General features: G+C 41.8%; 1 protein-coding gene across 8 annotated transcripts in view; it reads left to right on the plus strand.

Annotated features, from left to right (window-relative positions):
• ENAH (ENAH actin regulator) overlaps positions 1-14,956 on the plus strand; it is a 91,133-nt gene that overhangs the window by 70,139 nt on the left and 6,038 nt on the right. For 3 of the 8 annotated variants that reach the window (XM_054290305.1, XM_054290306.1, XM_054290308.1), the window contains 7 exons: positions 1,812-2,131; positions 3,386-4,195; positions 6,071-6,378; positions 7,258-7,397; positions 7,776-7,830; positions 8,128-8,176; positions 10,652-10,718. In XM_054290305.1, the coding sequence (XP_054146280.1) occupies positions 1,812-2,131; positions 3,386-4,195; positions 6,071-6,378; positions 7,258-7,397; positions 7,776-7,830; positions 8,128-8,176; positions 10,652-10,718 (1,749 nt within the window). The remainder of the gene's footprint in view (positions 1-1,811; positions 2,132-3,385; positions 4,196-6,070; positions 6,379-7,257; positions 7,398-7,775; positions 7,831-8,127; positions 8,177-10,651; positions 10,719-14,956) is intronic. The other 5 variants (XM_054290309.1, XM_054290310.1, XM_054290312.1 and 2 more) reach the window with 3 other exon arrangements.

Consider the following 14,956-nt stretch of genomic DNA (forward strand, 5'->3'; position numbering starts at 1 on the left):
AATATATTGTATTATATTAACATTTCTAAAACTCCTCTACTGGCTCAAAATCTGTATGGGTCAATCACCAGACTTTTTAGTGGACTTGAGATGCTAAAAATCAGTCATTTAACAAAAGCTGGGTTGCAGCTCTGGTTTCATATTGACTGTTCTTACATCTTTGGTTTGTGGCTGAGGGAGGAAATGGTCAAGGAGCAGAACTGGTTTTTTGCTTCTGATGGGTAATGAGTTAAGTAGTGAAAAAAGTCCTTTTGTTGTGCACAACAGGAACTTACTTGGTTATAGAAATAATAAAATTTCAAAATTTGTAATTTTTTTTGTTTGTAATGGAAAAACAATGGTCCGAAGATGGAATGGATTTCAATTACAATAGTTCATGGGCTGGAGTTTCCAGTTATGCTGGTATTTTCTGGTCATGAAAAGGAGTGAAACAGCTGAAGTTCCCTTCCTTTTCAGAATTCTGTCCTTATGACTCTACATACACAGCATAATATTGCCAATGACTGTCCAAATTAAATTGCCCAGTATAGAAAACACACATCTGTTACTTGAGGTGTGAAAATTCAGGTCTCCTCTCTGCTTTATAGTTAAGAGCTGGATGTGCTTTTTGTTTGTTGAGAAGCTGTCATCAGTTTGCTTCTGAAACATGGCAGAAAAAATGGCTCTGTGCTTTGTAGGCCAGATTTTCTTTCTAACTGTTGTGATTTTTCTTTTTTTTTTTTTGAAACAAGTATTAAATAGAGAACAACAACTAGCAGCATTTTCGGTGTTGTGTACTGACAGGAACACACTGGCCACAGCTGGGAGGAGGATCAACACCATTTTGTTTCATCACTGAGTTATCCCCAAGAGATGAAAAAGCTTTGAAAATCAAGAAGCTGTATTTTAACCAACTAGGAAGATATGTCTTTTAAAAAGCCTTAAAACCCTAAAGAAAATACAGAACAAGTTGAGAAGAAAGGATCAGACAGGTGGTATATAGCTTTTCCCACTGCATTTTTTTTTTCATGAAAGTCCTTTCAGCCAACCCAGTGGCTTTGGCAGAAAATTTTGGAAGGTTTCTTCTTACCCTTAGGGTATTTCCACTGCCTGGCTTTTACTTGTTTTCCTCCTCTTCACATCTTCCCCCTCTTTGCTTTGCTTTGCAAAGCCTCCCATGAGCTGGAAGCCCTGCAGTGTTTCCTTGGCTGCTGCACCCTGGATTTTTTTTGACCATGTCCATTTTTCCTGTGCCTTCAGGGTGTTCTCATGTTGTTGCCAGTTCAGCTGTGTGTGTGTCTGTTAGGATGCAAGTGGGGATGGACACGTGCACATTTTGATGGATATGGAATAAAATAAAATATGGATGAATTCTATCTGACTAGTTAATCCAAAAACCATAATTTATTTGAGGTGTTTCTTTTTTTTTAATGAGTATTTGTGTTAGCGCTGTTTCACTGTACTTCTGTTCACTGCTGTGAGTATAAAATACTGTGCAAAGAACAAATGTAACTCCATATCCCAAACTGGGAAGATTGTATCAGTTATTAAATGAGCAGTAAATTACCTCTTGAAGTTTGCCTCTCAAAATGTTCAGTTAGTTAAGGGGAAATCAGATATGTGATTCTTTCTACTGTAAACATAATAAAACTATTATCCAGCTCAGAAAAGTGGCATGTTAGGATTAAGACTTCCAGGTAGGTACAAATGCTGTGCTTTTGTTCTGGCTGCTTCCAGGATTGTTGGTTTATCTCCTTGTCCTTTGAAGAGCTGCCTGATGTGTTTGATTTTCACTTTGCAGCTGAGTCTCTTTCCTTTTCTCACCACTGCAGACAGTTGCAAGAGCAGCAGAGGCAGAAGGAGCTGGAACGGGAGAGGCTGGATCGCGAACGGATGGAACGGGAGAGGCTGGAGAGAGAGAGGCTGGAAAGGGAAAGGCTGGAAAGAGAGCGCCTGGAGCAGGAGCAGCTGGAGAGGGAACGGCAGGAGAGGGAACGGCAGGAGCGCCTGGAGAGGGAGAGACAGGAGAAGGAGAGGCAGGACCGTGAGAGACTGGAACGACTCGAACGGGAGAGGCAAGAGAGAGAGCGGCAAGAACAGTTGGAAAGGGAACAGTTGGAATGGGAAAGAGAGAGAAGAATTTCAAATGCTGGTAAGAATTTCAAAATCCGAGCATGTTCTACCACCAGACCGGTCTTGATGTGTTTGGGTGATGGAGTGGGAGAGAACCAACAAATGGCAAGGGTGTACAGCTGTGTAGCCACAGTCAGTGTTTCAGGCTTCATTTGGCTGGAATCCCTTCCCTTTTTTTATGGCAAGAAGTCTAAGACATTTGACTTTCCTGTCATAATTTTCCATTAATTCTGAAATAAATTTTTTTGCATTCTTTGCTCACTCCGTTGCCGTACTCTCTGATTGCGTTGAAGAGCTTGAATCATTTTGGGCACCTCCAACATTGGTTGAAGTGTGATGAGTTAAACTTTCTAAATACCTTATCATTGTTTGCTCTATTCAACAAATGTGTTGTCATTACATAAGTTGGGAAAAAACCCCTAAAAGGTATCAGGTTGAGTGTGTTAACATAGAAGGTATGTTGCTATATAAGGCAAAGTAATAGTGTGAGAAATGCTTTTCAGTCTGATGCCTTGCCTAATCTATCATTGTAGTAACATTTCAGTGAAATGTGTTGTATGTATTTGTAGATAAGATAATGCTCTGCCTGTGGAAAAGCATCCAGTGATAACTGAAAGCTTTCTCATTTTGGTAATATAATGGAACATTAGTCAAGTTCTTGGTTGTTCTTCAGTCTCAAACTCAATTTACATAAGTCAGCTCATGGTGAAAGTCAAGGAATACTATGTAAGTCATTTTAGAGCAGAGGATTTTATTGGTAGCTTTATTCCCAGTACTTTCAATATTTGCTATGCAGCTTTTTCTGGGGAATAGAGAGATGACACTTGCTGCCTATGGTAAGAGTTTTATTATTGGAGTTGAAACAAATGATCGCTAAGATCGCTAATGAAACAAATTATCACTAAGATCATTAAGATCGCTACATTTGCTTCCAGTTTGCAACCAAACAAGAAGATAAAAGCTGGTAAAAGACTGATTGCTCAACCCTATATCTAACCCATCTTACAGATGGGATTTGAGAAAACTTCCTCTAGAACGTACTTGTAAATTCAGTTGTTGGCACAAAAAGAGTTGGTAAATTTTAAGAGCAGCTGTTGATAATATGTAAAACTTTCCTAACAGTATTTTCACTTGTGCCTAATCCTCTGGTACTAACTGTAGTCTACATTTTTACATTTTGTTCGAATGCTGGTTTTGTTGCTTCATTAGCTCCCTTTTTCTCTTTCTCCTTTTTTTATCCTGCCTTTGCTGCTGCTTTCCATCTTCTGTCCAGCTCCATCTTTCGACAACTCCCCGTATAGCACTCCACTTCCTGAATACTCCAGTTGCCAGCCTCCTTCAGCACCTCCTCCATCATATGCAAAAGCAGTCTCAGCGCCAATGGCCGAGGCCACACCGGAGTACGCTGTAGTGACTTCTGCACCACCGACCTCCACTCCCCCTACACCGCCTCTAAGGCACTCTGCATCGCGTTTTGCTACATCCCTAGGCTCGGCTTTCCACCCCGTTCTCCCCCATTACGCCACGGTTCCTCGGCCCGTGAACAAAAGCTCCCGGCCCCCTTCTCCCGTGGGCGCCGCGGCCACGTTGCCTCCCAGCAGCAGCAGCAGGCCCGCGGCCTGGGCCGCGCCCAGCTTCGCGCCCCTGCCCCCGTCTCCTCCGGTCATGATCAGCAGCCCTCCGGGCAAGGCCGCCGGGCCCAGACCCGTCCTGCCCGTGGCGGCTTCCAACGCAGCGGCCCAAGCGTCCACGTCTTCTCCCACGGCTCCCAACGGGCTTCCCGAAAACCTGGCTTATCCGGTTCCTTCACCTTCTACCTCAGGTCCAACGCCGCCTCCGCCACCTCCTCCCCCCCCGCTGCCTTCCTTTCCGCCTCTGTCACTCTCTGGGCCTCAAGCTTCTCCTTCTCCCAACTCCCCGAATGCCTCGACTCCCTCATCCAAGCCTAGTGTTCTCCCTTCTCCCTCTGCAGCTACCCCTGCCTCTGTTGAGAACTCTCTAAACTCTGTGCTGGGAGACTCCTCTGCTTCTGAGCCAGTCTTGCAGGCAGCCTCTCAGCCGGTTGAAGCTCCGAGCCAGCAGGGTAAGGCTTTCTGTTATTGCTACTAATGCGCTAAGCAGGGCAGGGCAGAGCCCTGACTGCCCCCAGGCATGAGCACGATGCTCCCCAAGCTGCACTGATCCTAATGCCCAACACTGCTGGGGTAAGGGAAATGGAAGAGCTCTGTGCCTAGGAGCTGATGTTCTGTGGCCTGTCATGAGTAAAATCCTCATTTCTTAAGAACTCGCCTTTGGAGAACACAGTTGGTCACATTCTTGCTTGGTAAACCCCGCACTGTTGGTTTGTTTGGGAAGTGGTGTTACCACTTCATAGTTCACAGATCATTAATGGCAGCCAACATAGAGGAGCACATGTGTGGCTTTGGACATGTAAATGGCCTTCAGTGAGGTCATGGTTTATTAGGGAAGTGTTGTTACCACTTCATTAGTTCATAGATCATCCATTTCCTAATGGCAGTCAACATAGAGGAGCACATGTGTGGCTTTGGACAGGTAAATGGCCTTCAGTGAGGAACAATTCAAATTTAGAAAGTAATGTGTGACACCAACATTTCTTTCTGGGCAGTGGTTGTATTTTGATACATTACTGTGTGCACATACACATGTATGTGTGTATTTAGATATAGAAAGACAGGTATTTTACCAGTGTAGCTAAGAAGACTTTGGGCAAAAAGTTTGATTAAGCAGGTGACAGCCTTAATGAACACTCCACCAATATGATAGAAATGGATTTTACATGGTAATACAAGTCTCTGTTAACCTGAATCCTACTTTTATACTGATTTAGCAGATTTAGGTGGATTTAGTTGATGTAGGTCTTTGTACAGAACTCTGCAGTAGCTCCAAAGGTGTGGGCAGAGGGGTTCCTGGGGGATAAGCAGCTTGGTACAAGCCATGCAGAATGGACCCTGTTTATATCCTCCTGTCTGAAATGAAGGTCTGAGCTGCTTTGGGATGGAGTGGAAATAGAATAAATGGCCTCACTTTAGTATGGAATAAAAGTGTGCACTTGGACAGTGAGTGATGCCAAGAGGGTTCAACAGGCTTTTGAATTTCTGCAGTGGTAGCAGAGTAGGAGACCAGGAAGACTCATATGTGAAATCTCTGCCTTTGAAGATTAAGGTAGTTGTGCAGTATTTTTCGTGCCTTTTGGTGGCTTTGGTGAGACAGAGGTAGGATCTGTGGAGGTGTGGAGCTGTTGTCTGCATCAAGATTTCTTAATAATAATAATAATAATAATAATGTGATCATCAGAATATTCTTTTTCCAAAGTATACTTTGTATTTGGATAACAATGTGAATTTAAATAAGTAGAAGAGCAATAGATAAAAAATAGAAGGGCTTCTTCCCATTAGCTTGAAATATGTCAGTCTTCTAACTCACTAATTGCTGTTTGTGTTAAATTGTAAAAGTTGATTGCTGGAATTATTTTAAAGGAAAGATTTACATACAGCTTAGAAGTTAGCATTGGCACTGGAACAGTGCAGGGGTTCAGATGTTTGGGTGGTGTGTTAGGGTTTGTTAATGCAGTGAGGTACTGCTCAGCACCATGTGAGCACACCCTGTGGTTCTCCTGCTACAGATGCTCATGCCTGACTTTACTCTCTGCCTGTTTCCTGGTGTAAAGCTGTTCTTGGTTGCAGCACAGACCCTGACTGGATGGGTTTCATGTAAATATCTCTGGAACTGTCTGATCTCTCGCAGCATGCTGTGTAATTTTTTTAGTATATTATTTAAGAATGCTTCTCTCTTGCTGAAGTTCAGTGTTTCCTTGCCCAGTATCTTACCAGTTTTAGTATCTCGTACACTGACCAAAAGAGCCACCATTTCAATGGAAGCAAGACCTTTTGTTTTCCAAATCCCTAATGTCTTCTGTTTGTTTTCTCTCTGACACTAGGTGCTGTCCAAGGACCGCCTGCACCTCCTCCTCCACCTCCCCTGCCCCCTGGCCCAGCTCAGTCTTCAGTAGCAGCCCCGGCTCCTCCTGGCCCTCCGCCACCTCCTCCCCTGCCGCCCTCGGGGCCGCCCCCGCCGCCGCCGCCGCCTCCTCCGCTGCCCAGCCAAGCCCCTCCCGTTCCCCTGCCCCCTCCGGCTCCCCCCCTGCCGGCCTCGGGCTTTTCGGCGGGGTTCGTGGCCGAGGATAATCGCCCTCTAACTGGACTAGCAGCTGCACTCGCTGGAGCCAAGCTTAGGAAAGTCTCACGGGTAAATAGAGCTCTGGTTTCTTTTTCACCTTCCTGTCCCCTCTCTTCTAACCTTGGGTCAAGGTAAACAGCAGTGTCAAGGCATTTGGGGTAGGCTTAGTTCATGAAGGAAAAAGCATTACAGGATGTGCTGCCAGCCCATGCCATCCTTTATGCACTTGTGCCTGTGGCATTCATGTTCTCTGAAAAAATCCCTTCACCCAGAATTTTTCTCCTGGGAACCTGAGAAGCCTCAGAAAAAAGGATAAGAATGGATAAGAATGCTTCTCTCCTGCTGAAATTCAGTGTTTTCTTGCCCAGTATCTTATCAGTTTTAATGTCTCATACACTAAACAAAGAGCCACCATTTCAATGGAAGTAAGACCTTTGTTTCATTCACATTCTCTGAAAAAATCCCTTCCCCCAGTATTTTTCTCCTGGGAAGTTGAGGAGCCTCAGAGAAAAGGAAAACAATTCTTATCTCATTTGCTTCTCCTGTGTTGTGCTCACATGTGGACTGTATTTGGAGATTGGAGATTGTTTACCCAAAGGTTTCATTGTTTCATTAGATTCTGCTATGAATTGTTTTAACTCTCTGGCCAATCAGGGCCAAGCTGTGTCAAGACTCTGGAAAGAGTCACAAGTTTTCATTATTATCTTTTTAGCATTCAGTAAGTATCTTTTCTATATTCTTTAGTATAGTATAGTATTCTTTAATATAATATTATAAAGTAATAAATTAGCCTTCTGAGAACATGGAGTGAGATTCATCATTCCTGCCTTTGTCAGGACATTCCCAGCAAATACAATATGTGCCTTTCTTGCACGTGAACTTTGCTGGTTCCATGAAGTCAGCTCTCATTCTGTTGGCACATCTGCTGTCTTTTTGTGTGCTCTCAAGGGTGAAGACTCCTCCAGTTCGAGTGGAGGAGGAGGAGGAGGCTCTGCTTCATCCAAAACAGACGGTGGCCGTGGAAATGGACCCCTTCCCTTGGGAGGCAGTGGGTTGATGGAAGAAATGAGTGCCCTGCTGGCCAGGAGGTGAGGAGCTGTTCCTGCTCTGCTCCAGCTGCTTAGTCATCATCACACAGGTGGGATTTGGGCTTGCAGCTGGCTGGGGATCAGATGGAGAGCAGCTCAGGGCTGCTTTGGGAAGCTGATCATGTTTCATGAATAGCCATTTTTATGTGAGTGTAATCCAGTACTTCTGTGTAAGCCTTTGTGCAGCAGCAAGGGAGGGCATGCAGACTTCAAATTGCACAATTGCTTTGGCAGGAGGGCCTTGCCTTTGAAGGTGTTTTGAAAGTACTTCTTAAAACACTAATTTTCATGAGGCTGTGTAAGTCTTTAATTGCAGTAAACAACATTCTTCCATCTTAAAGCCATGATGAGCTTGGTAACTTTTGTCTCTGCTTACAGGAGAAGAATTGCTGAAAAGGGATCAACAGAACCAGAGCAGAAAGAAGATAAAGCTGTGAGTTGAGAAATTTTATCTGATTCACATTGCTCAGTACAAGGATTAGCAGAGAGATTCCAGTGGTGTACAAGGGATTATTTATACTTTACTGTATAAAATATACATATAACCACTCGTCTGTGAAGTGCTTGCTCATTTTCTATATACAGTTCTGCAGAGCCATTTTAAATATATATATAAAAACTGAAATATTTAAACAGTTGAGATTGGTTCTTTTGAATCTAACAGATTATAAAGATTATTTTTCTCCTTCCCTCCTCTCTCCCTATTCCCTCTCTTCTCCATTTTAATCAGGAAGAATCAGAGTCTTCATCTTCTAAGGTTTCTTCAACAAGCACACCTGGTAAGTAGCTCAGGTTTGTGAACTCTGGGACTCTGTAATGCTAAAATCTAGTGACAAATCTTGGTCAGCTCTGCTGAATTTTGGAACCTCCCTCTTCTCCCATGATTACAGCCTGGGGTTTTGCTGTAGAATGGGTCCTGGTTCAGAAGATGATGGATAAAAAGACTATAAGTGAATAAAGAATATAAATGCAGAGTGCTAAAATTCTTTGCCCATGACCCCTCTGCTGAAGAGGCAGTGTTTGGAGCTCTGTAGCCAACAGAGTCAGTGAGGAAAACTTACACATTCTGCAAGTGGCATGCAGATGTAAAATATGTAAATTATTGTCTCTCAAGAGACACTCAAAACTTTATTTTCCTGTCCTTTAGTAGTCCCTTGTTGTACCCTCAGTTTCCCTGAGCACCTCTCAGTACATACCTGCAAAAAGGGGGGGCTGTGCCGTAGAACCCTCCAGTCTGTCACCCCAAAAGGCAGTGGAAGCAGAAAGGAAATAACTGGATAATGAATACGCCAACTTCCAGTCTGTTCCAGCTTCCTCTGCTGATTGCTTGCCCATGTGTGCACTGCTCCTCCAGATGGTTCAACCACTTGATGATGTGCAGACCTTAATATTGAAAACCACTGCTGTAGTGTGAACAAAACCTGGCTGGGGAATAAAAAGGAGTGCCAGGGGTTGTGTGTCCAGATGGAAATAACTGGCAAAGTTAGTACTGAGATATAGGCACTCATCTAGAGAAGTCAGACTGCAAGGAAATAAATGACATCACACAAATCAAGGTTTTCACACACACACACACCTTTTTTTTCCTCTTCTTTTACAAGAGTCTGCTTCATTTTGTTCAACACATTCTGTTAAACAGAAAGGACATCAGCCTTGAGAAAATGACTGCTTTTGGAACACTTCTAATAATATAGGCCCAAAAAGAGGGAAATTAAAACCTCTGGAACTGGTTTCTTTAATTGGTGATAATAAGAAGCCTCACCAAACCTGTTAAAAATGTCAAATGGGTTCAGAATTTGACCATTCCCTTCCAGCTGAGAAAGTTTTCTTTGTTTCTTGCTGTGAGATGCTCTGGTAATGCTGAGCCTCATCACTGGAACAGGTCTTTAAAGTGTTTTAAGAGGAATATTTGGCATCCTTGAGCAAACTGCAGCTATAGCAGAAGTTTCTCAGTTTTGCAGATATAGCTAAAATCCTGCTAAAATAACTCCTATGGCAGGACAAGTTCTGAAAACTGGTGGATAAAAATTAAGTTTAAGGCTTATTACTAGCATAAGTAGCCTGCACTTGGCTGGGTTACAGACTGTGCTGGCAGACTTGTGCAATTTAGATATTCTCAGTATCCAGCTGCATCCCAGGGAATTTTCTGGTCAATAAGAAACTCTGAAAGGGCCTTTCTGCCTCTCTGCTTGCCCAGCTTAGCAGAGCTAAGCAATGTGAAAGAAAGGGAGCACACCAAACAAACTCCAAATCTGAAGTGAAGACTGATAAGATCACTGGCACACTGAAGTCCTGAGTAAGTAATGATAGCAATTAATAACAATCCACACTACAGAGAGGCTGTTTTAATTTGTGCAGGTTGTAAGGAGTGAACCTCCTTCTTTCTTGTTGCTGAAAGATACTGTGGTTGTGTCAGGTTGTATCTGCTGGCACTTCACTGAAACTGGCACTGAATTAATTATCATTAAGAGTTTTAAGAAAACTCCTTTAGCTTAGAAACCTATTCCTCAAGTGTTTGCAGCTGACTGGTTACAGAATTCACAGCTGAAGCCATCCAGTACCTATAAATACCTATAAATAAATCAAATGCCTATAAAATATAGGCAGACCTTCTCCCAGCTGGATCAAAAATCAAATGGCATTGACAGTGTCTGGGAGACCAGTGACACTTCAAGATGCTCTCACTTGATGCATTCACATGTCGCAGACATCTTTTTATGAAAAATCCTTTCCTTAGGATTTTTCTTCCTGAGAAGCTGAGAGGCCTCAGGAATAAAATGTAAACATTGATTATCTGCTGCTGTGGAATGCAACAGGTGCATCTGTGATTAGTCTCATGTGGATGTTTGTAATTAATGGCCAGTCACAGCCCAGCTGGCTCTGTCTGAGCCACAAACCTTTGTTATCATTCCTATCTATTCTTAGCTTAGTTGGCCTTCTGAGATGAAACCTTTTCTTCTATTCTTTCAGTATAGTTTTAATGTAATATATATCATAAAATAATAAATCAAGCCTTCTGAAATATGGAGTCAGATCTCTGTCTCTTCCTTCAACATAAGACCCCTGTGAACACGGTCACATTCACAGATGAGTACAACAAGAGATAGCTGAATGTGAAAGAGATAAAGCAATGTAATAAAAAGAGCAAAACACCAAGCAGCTGACTTGACTTGCCAGATGCTTGAAGTCTCCTCACATAAATTACCCAGTGGATAGAAAAAAACAATTTTTTATCTCCTCACTCTGTTTTTCAGAACTAACAAGAAAGCCTTGGGAAAGGACAAATACAGTGAATGGAAGCAAGTCACCTGTTATTTCCAGGTATTCCCCTTTTGTACCGGCTGCTTTTCCTTACATTTGTTATTGTTGCACATGCTGCTAAAGATACTGAACTAGAATAGTAAAGATCACCTTTATGGGTTTAAAATTGCTGCTATGAACCTGCTTTAAGCAGTTTTAAGTAGGAATGAAGAGTTACTTTTGGAGAATGCTAATAAGAGAAATTTTGACAGTAAAAAGTTTTACCCCAAAAAGTTTAACAATTTTTGGTGTATAACCTGAATTAATAAGGTCTATATTTGCTTACAGCAATGTTGAATTTTTTATTTGAAGTCTGAAATTTCTAGCAAGGTGAAACCAAATGTGCTGCAGTTCACATGTTCAGTAGTAAACCTAGAGAATAGGTGTTCTTTCTATTTCTCTGCCACTCACAGAATGCCTTTGTGGATATTTCAGTTATCTTGGTAAGACTTGATTCTATGACAATTTTCAGTAGCTCTCGTACCAATCTAAGAAAGTCCATCCTAAAGAAGTATAAAAATGTTTTAAATCCTTCAGTGCATCAACCAATCTTTGATAACTTGTCAGCTGGAACTCTGGTAGGCAGGGAGTGTTTTGAAAGGCATTTTCAGCAAGTGAAATGGCTGCTTTAGCAAGTTTTTGGATATATATTTGATTGTAATTTACTTTAGGCAGAAGGCTTATTCATTTAGAATTCCTGTGTATTGTGTACACAGAAGTTAAAGGGTTCCCTGATAATCTGAGGAAGTTCCCTGAATTTCTTGAGAGAAAGCAAGAGAAACATGTTCAGCTTGGGAATGCTGTGTTTGAAATTACTTGAATTCCCATTAAAATCTGGCTGTTGGACACAGCTATAAAAGATTTGATGATCAGAGTATTAAAAACAATTATTCTGTGAGTGGCCTCACTTGTAGCTGAGGTTGCCCTTGGGGTATTCAGTTCTAAAATGCAACACTAAACACTCTCTTGTGAAGAAAGTATCTCTATTTTAGAATAAATGCAGGAGTCTGAGGTGTCTGCAGCCTTGGTTCTGGTTGCTTGCTGTGTTTTTTGTCCATAAGCAGGTGCCATTGGTGGTGATGTTCTCTCTGCCACCCTGTCAGTGTAACAAAATCCTGAATCACCTTTGGCCTTGGCTTTCCCTGCCCTCGCCAGTAGCTCTAACCTGCTTTGACCAAGGTCCCTTATGCTGATATTTTGATCTGCTTCGAAAGGTGGCATTGAGGGGGACCTTGTCACAGAAAGAATTGGTGTAAGGAGTCCTAAAGAGCATTTTAGAGCTCATGTTGTGTGAGACAGGTGCTGACCTGGCCCTTTGGCTGTAGGTACTTGGCTCAAATTGCTTATCCATAGAGTAAAGGGATTAATAAGTCGGGCAACTCTCAATGTCTGACTCTTCTAGGGAGTCTGGGATGTTCTGAAGTCTTGATTCTACAGTAGGTTTTTGTAAACTGTTTCATGCTTCCAGTTTCTCTGATCTTTTTCCAGCTGGTGAAATTCAGAAGTTGCTGAGGTCTATTTAAAAATGCTTTCTGACCTAGAGGAGTACAGAGGATTTTTAAGATCTCTCTTGGATTTATTTGGGCACTCTCTCCATCAGGCTTTTGTCATCATTCATCCAGTGGAAAATGCAAATAGAATTTAACTTGATGTGAATTTCCCTGGGTGTATACTCTAATCCAAAATAGGAATTCTGTTTATTTAATGTCAATTTTCTTTCCCAGTGCTGTCACAACCTGCTGGAAGGTGCCATAGCACATACTTCAGGCCTGCCGATACCATTTTTTAGTCAGTGTTGACAGCATGCTCTGCCAGGATGAGGAAAATTTCATACAAGGAGAAGCTGTTAGAAGAAGTCTCTCTTGAATATCCTTGTATTTCTCTTAACTCTCCACATTTGCCAAGTCCCTCTCAGCAGTCTGCTTGTTAAATTAGCTTTGTTTAGTCAAGGGGAGCTGCAGTTTGAAGCACTAACACTGTGTTTGCCAGGAGGGGATTTCTTTCACCCTTTAGGATGTGAGGATTTCTTTCACCTGACCTCTGCAGGGAGGATGTGAGTCACACACAGGGATTAAGCAAAGCACACTTCAGAAACTGGCAAGTCAGCAAAATTTTCTCTTCAGAGCTTCCCCAGAGGTAGAGGATCAAGTTGTTGTTATCCAGAGAGAATGTTAGAAGTATTTTAAAACAAGTTAGTGTCCTGTCTAAAATCAGGTCTTTGCTTTTTGGAGCAAACAGAAAATACTTAAGCTGTGGATTTTTAATATTTCCTGAAACATGCAAATAGAACTCTTGAATCTACTGAAACCCCATGGTGTTTAAGGTGCTAGAAGTGAACAAAATGAAGAGCTCTAATAGCTTTTAAAGGTAGTGTTTCTCCCCCTAATAGACGGGAATCTCCATGGAAAAATCTGCTTGCTTCTGAAAACAGGTTCTATGATTCATTAAACAGGTATCATCCTGTTGGGATTTGAGACTTCCTAACACCTCCTTTGACCAGTTCAGGGTTGGACTTTTTCTACATGGGTTGGTAATCACCACATGCACCACCAGGTTCCTCTCCCACATTTTGTTTGTCCAGTTGAGCCCATTTTTAGACTGGTTAAAAGGCAAATTGAGATGGCTGAAGAACCAGGTATGAATTCATATGAAATCCTTGTTTTCTGGCAGTCTCCACCTGCAAAGGTACAAATTCCTGTTGAATATGCCAGGATTTAGTGGACCATTTGCAGTGTTTTAAGAAGCAGGTTTTCAAAACTGTTAGTTCAGATACAGAGGAACAGGAATTAATTTTCTAGGTGTGTTTTTACATCTGCTTTTTGATTGAAGACTTTTAAAACATAAATTAATCTTTCTACTTGGAACATATTCACAAGTTGGTTACCATCATGTGTATTTTTTGCTGGAGATCTTAAATTTCACTCTCTAGTGGTCATAAAGTGCTGACATTGAAACCCTTCAGGTTTTGAGAGCTTTCCAGAGGTAAATGTTGTTCCAGAGCCTCTCAGAATTACTGAGTCAAATTCCAGCTTTGTTTCTCATGAAGGCACTCCTTGTGGTGATTACTTAATCTTTTTGTATGAAAAGTTCCCCTTTTAGCTACTTATCTTGAGTGGTGTATTCTGCATGTTGGCATGGATAAGAGCTTTCCTTTGCATGCTTGGTTGAAGGTGTGTTAGGGACTGTCAGGCAATGCTTTGGAAAACCACATGGGAGAGCTCTTCAGCCACGTTGGGATGTTTGTATTCACTCAATTTCAATAGTTCATGTTTGCCTAAGTGACAGCTGCATTCAGGCTGAAAAAGGGAAAAATTAGCATAATTTGGGGAGGAGCACAGCTAGATTTTCCTGAGATTAGAAATTATCTATTTTGCTAATTATGGTATTTCAGTGTTTGAATTAAGAATGTCTTGCAATTTGGAAAGCAAAAAGGGAGCACATTGTCAAGATTGTTCATAAAGAAGCTTTCCTGTGGAGATTTTTAACAGATAGAAGCAGTAGATAGTTATAGTGGGTAAAACTGACACTCTGTTCTAAAGATATGAAGAAAAGGAAGCAGTCAGTTTGTGTAGAGCTTTTCTTTGAAGTCATCTTATTAATACATTGAACTCATAAGTAATTTTAAAAAAATATTAAAGTATACTATTGATTGGGTTTTTCCATTAAGGCAGCACTAGGTGACTGTTACCAATTGCAAGGAGCTGCATTTAAGAGGATTTTTTTCAGTCATGCTGGATAAATGCTGTCATGCCACAGTGTATGGGAGCAGAACTACAGTCAATGGAAATTATCAGAAACTATCTATGAGCTATCTGAAAAAATCAGTGTTCTGCCTGGAGCAGGTCAGGGCTCGCAGTTTCAGGTGTAAACTGCAAGTAACTCTTTAAATAGCAGGTACCTGCTGAAACAGCAATGGCCAAAGGTGTCAGCTGATGAATGTTTTTGAGCAAGGAATTCTTCCATAGTGAGCTAAACACTGTAACATGTAAAAAGTTCTGTAAAAGATCCTAAACTGTGGTTTGCCTTCATAGCATTAGTGCACACTGTAGTTTCTCTGGTGGTTGCAAGGTGAATTCTATTTTCCAGCTGCTTTCACTATCAAGTTACTCAATATTTCATCTTCTGTCTTACTCAGTGGATTGTGTGTTTCATTTTGGTGTGTTTCAAGAAAAGTAATTAGCAATTTCTCTCTGGGAACTTATATTTAAACTGTGTGGACTTAAGTCTTGACAGCTGTGACAGCTGAGGTCTCTGATCCC

Source organism: Melozone crissalis, unplaced genomic scaffold, assembly GCF_028551555.1.
Source record: "Melozone crissalis strain CALT ecotype California unplaced genomic scaffold, PUWL_Pcris_2 ptg000081l_1, whole genome shotgun sequence".
NCBI lineage: Eukaryota > Metazoa > Chordata > Aves > Passeriformes > Passerellidae > Melozone > Melozone crissalis.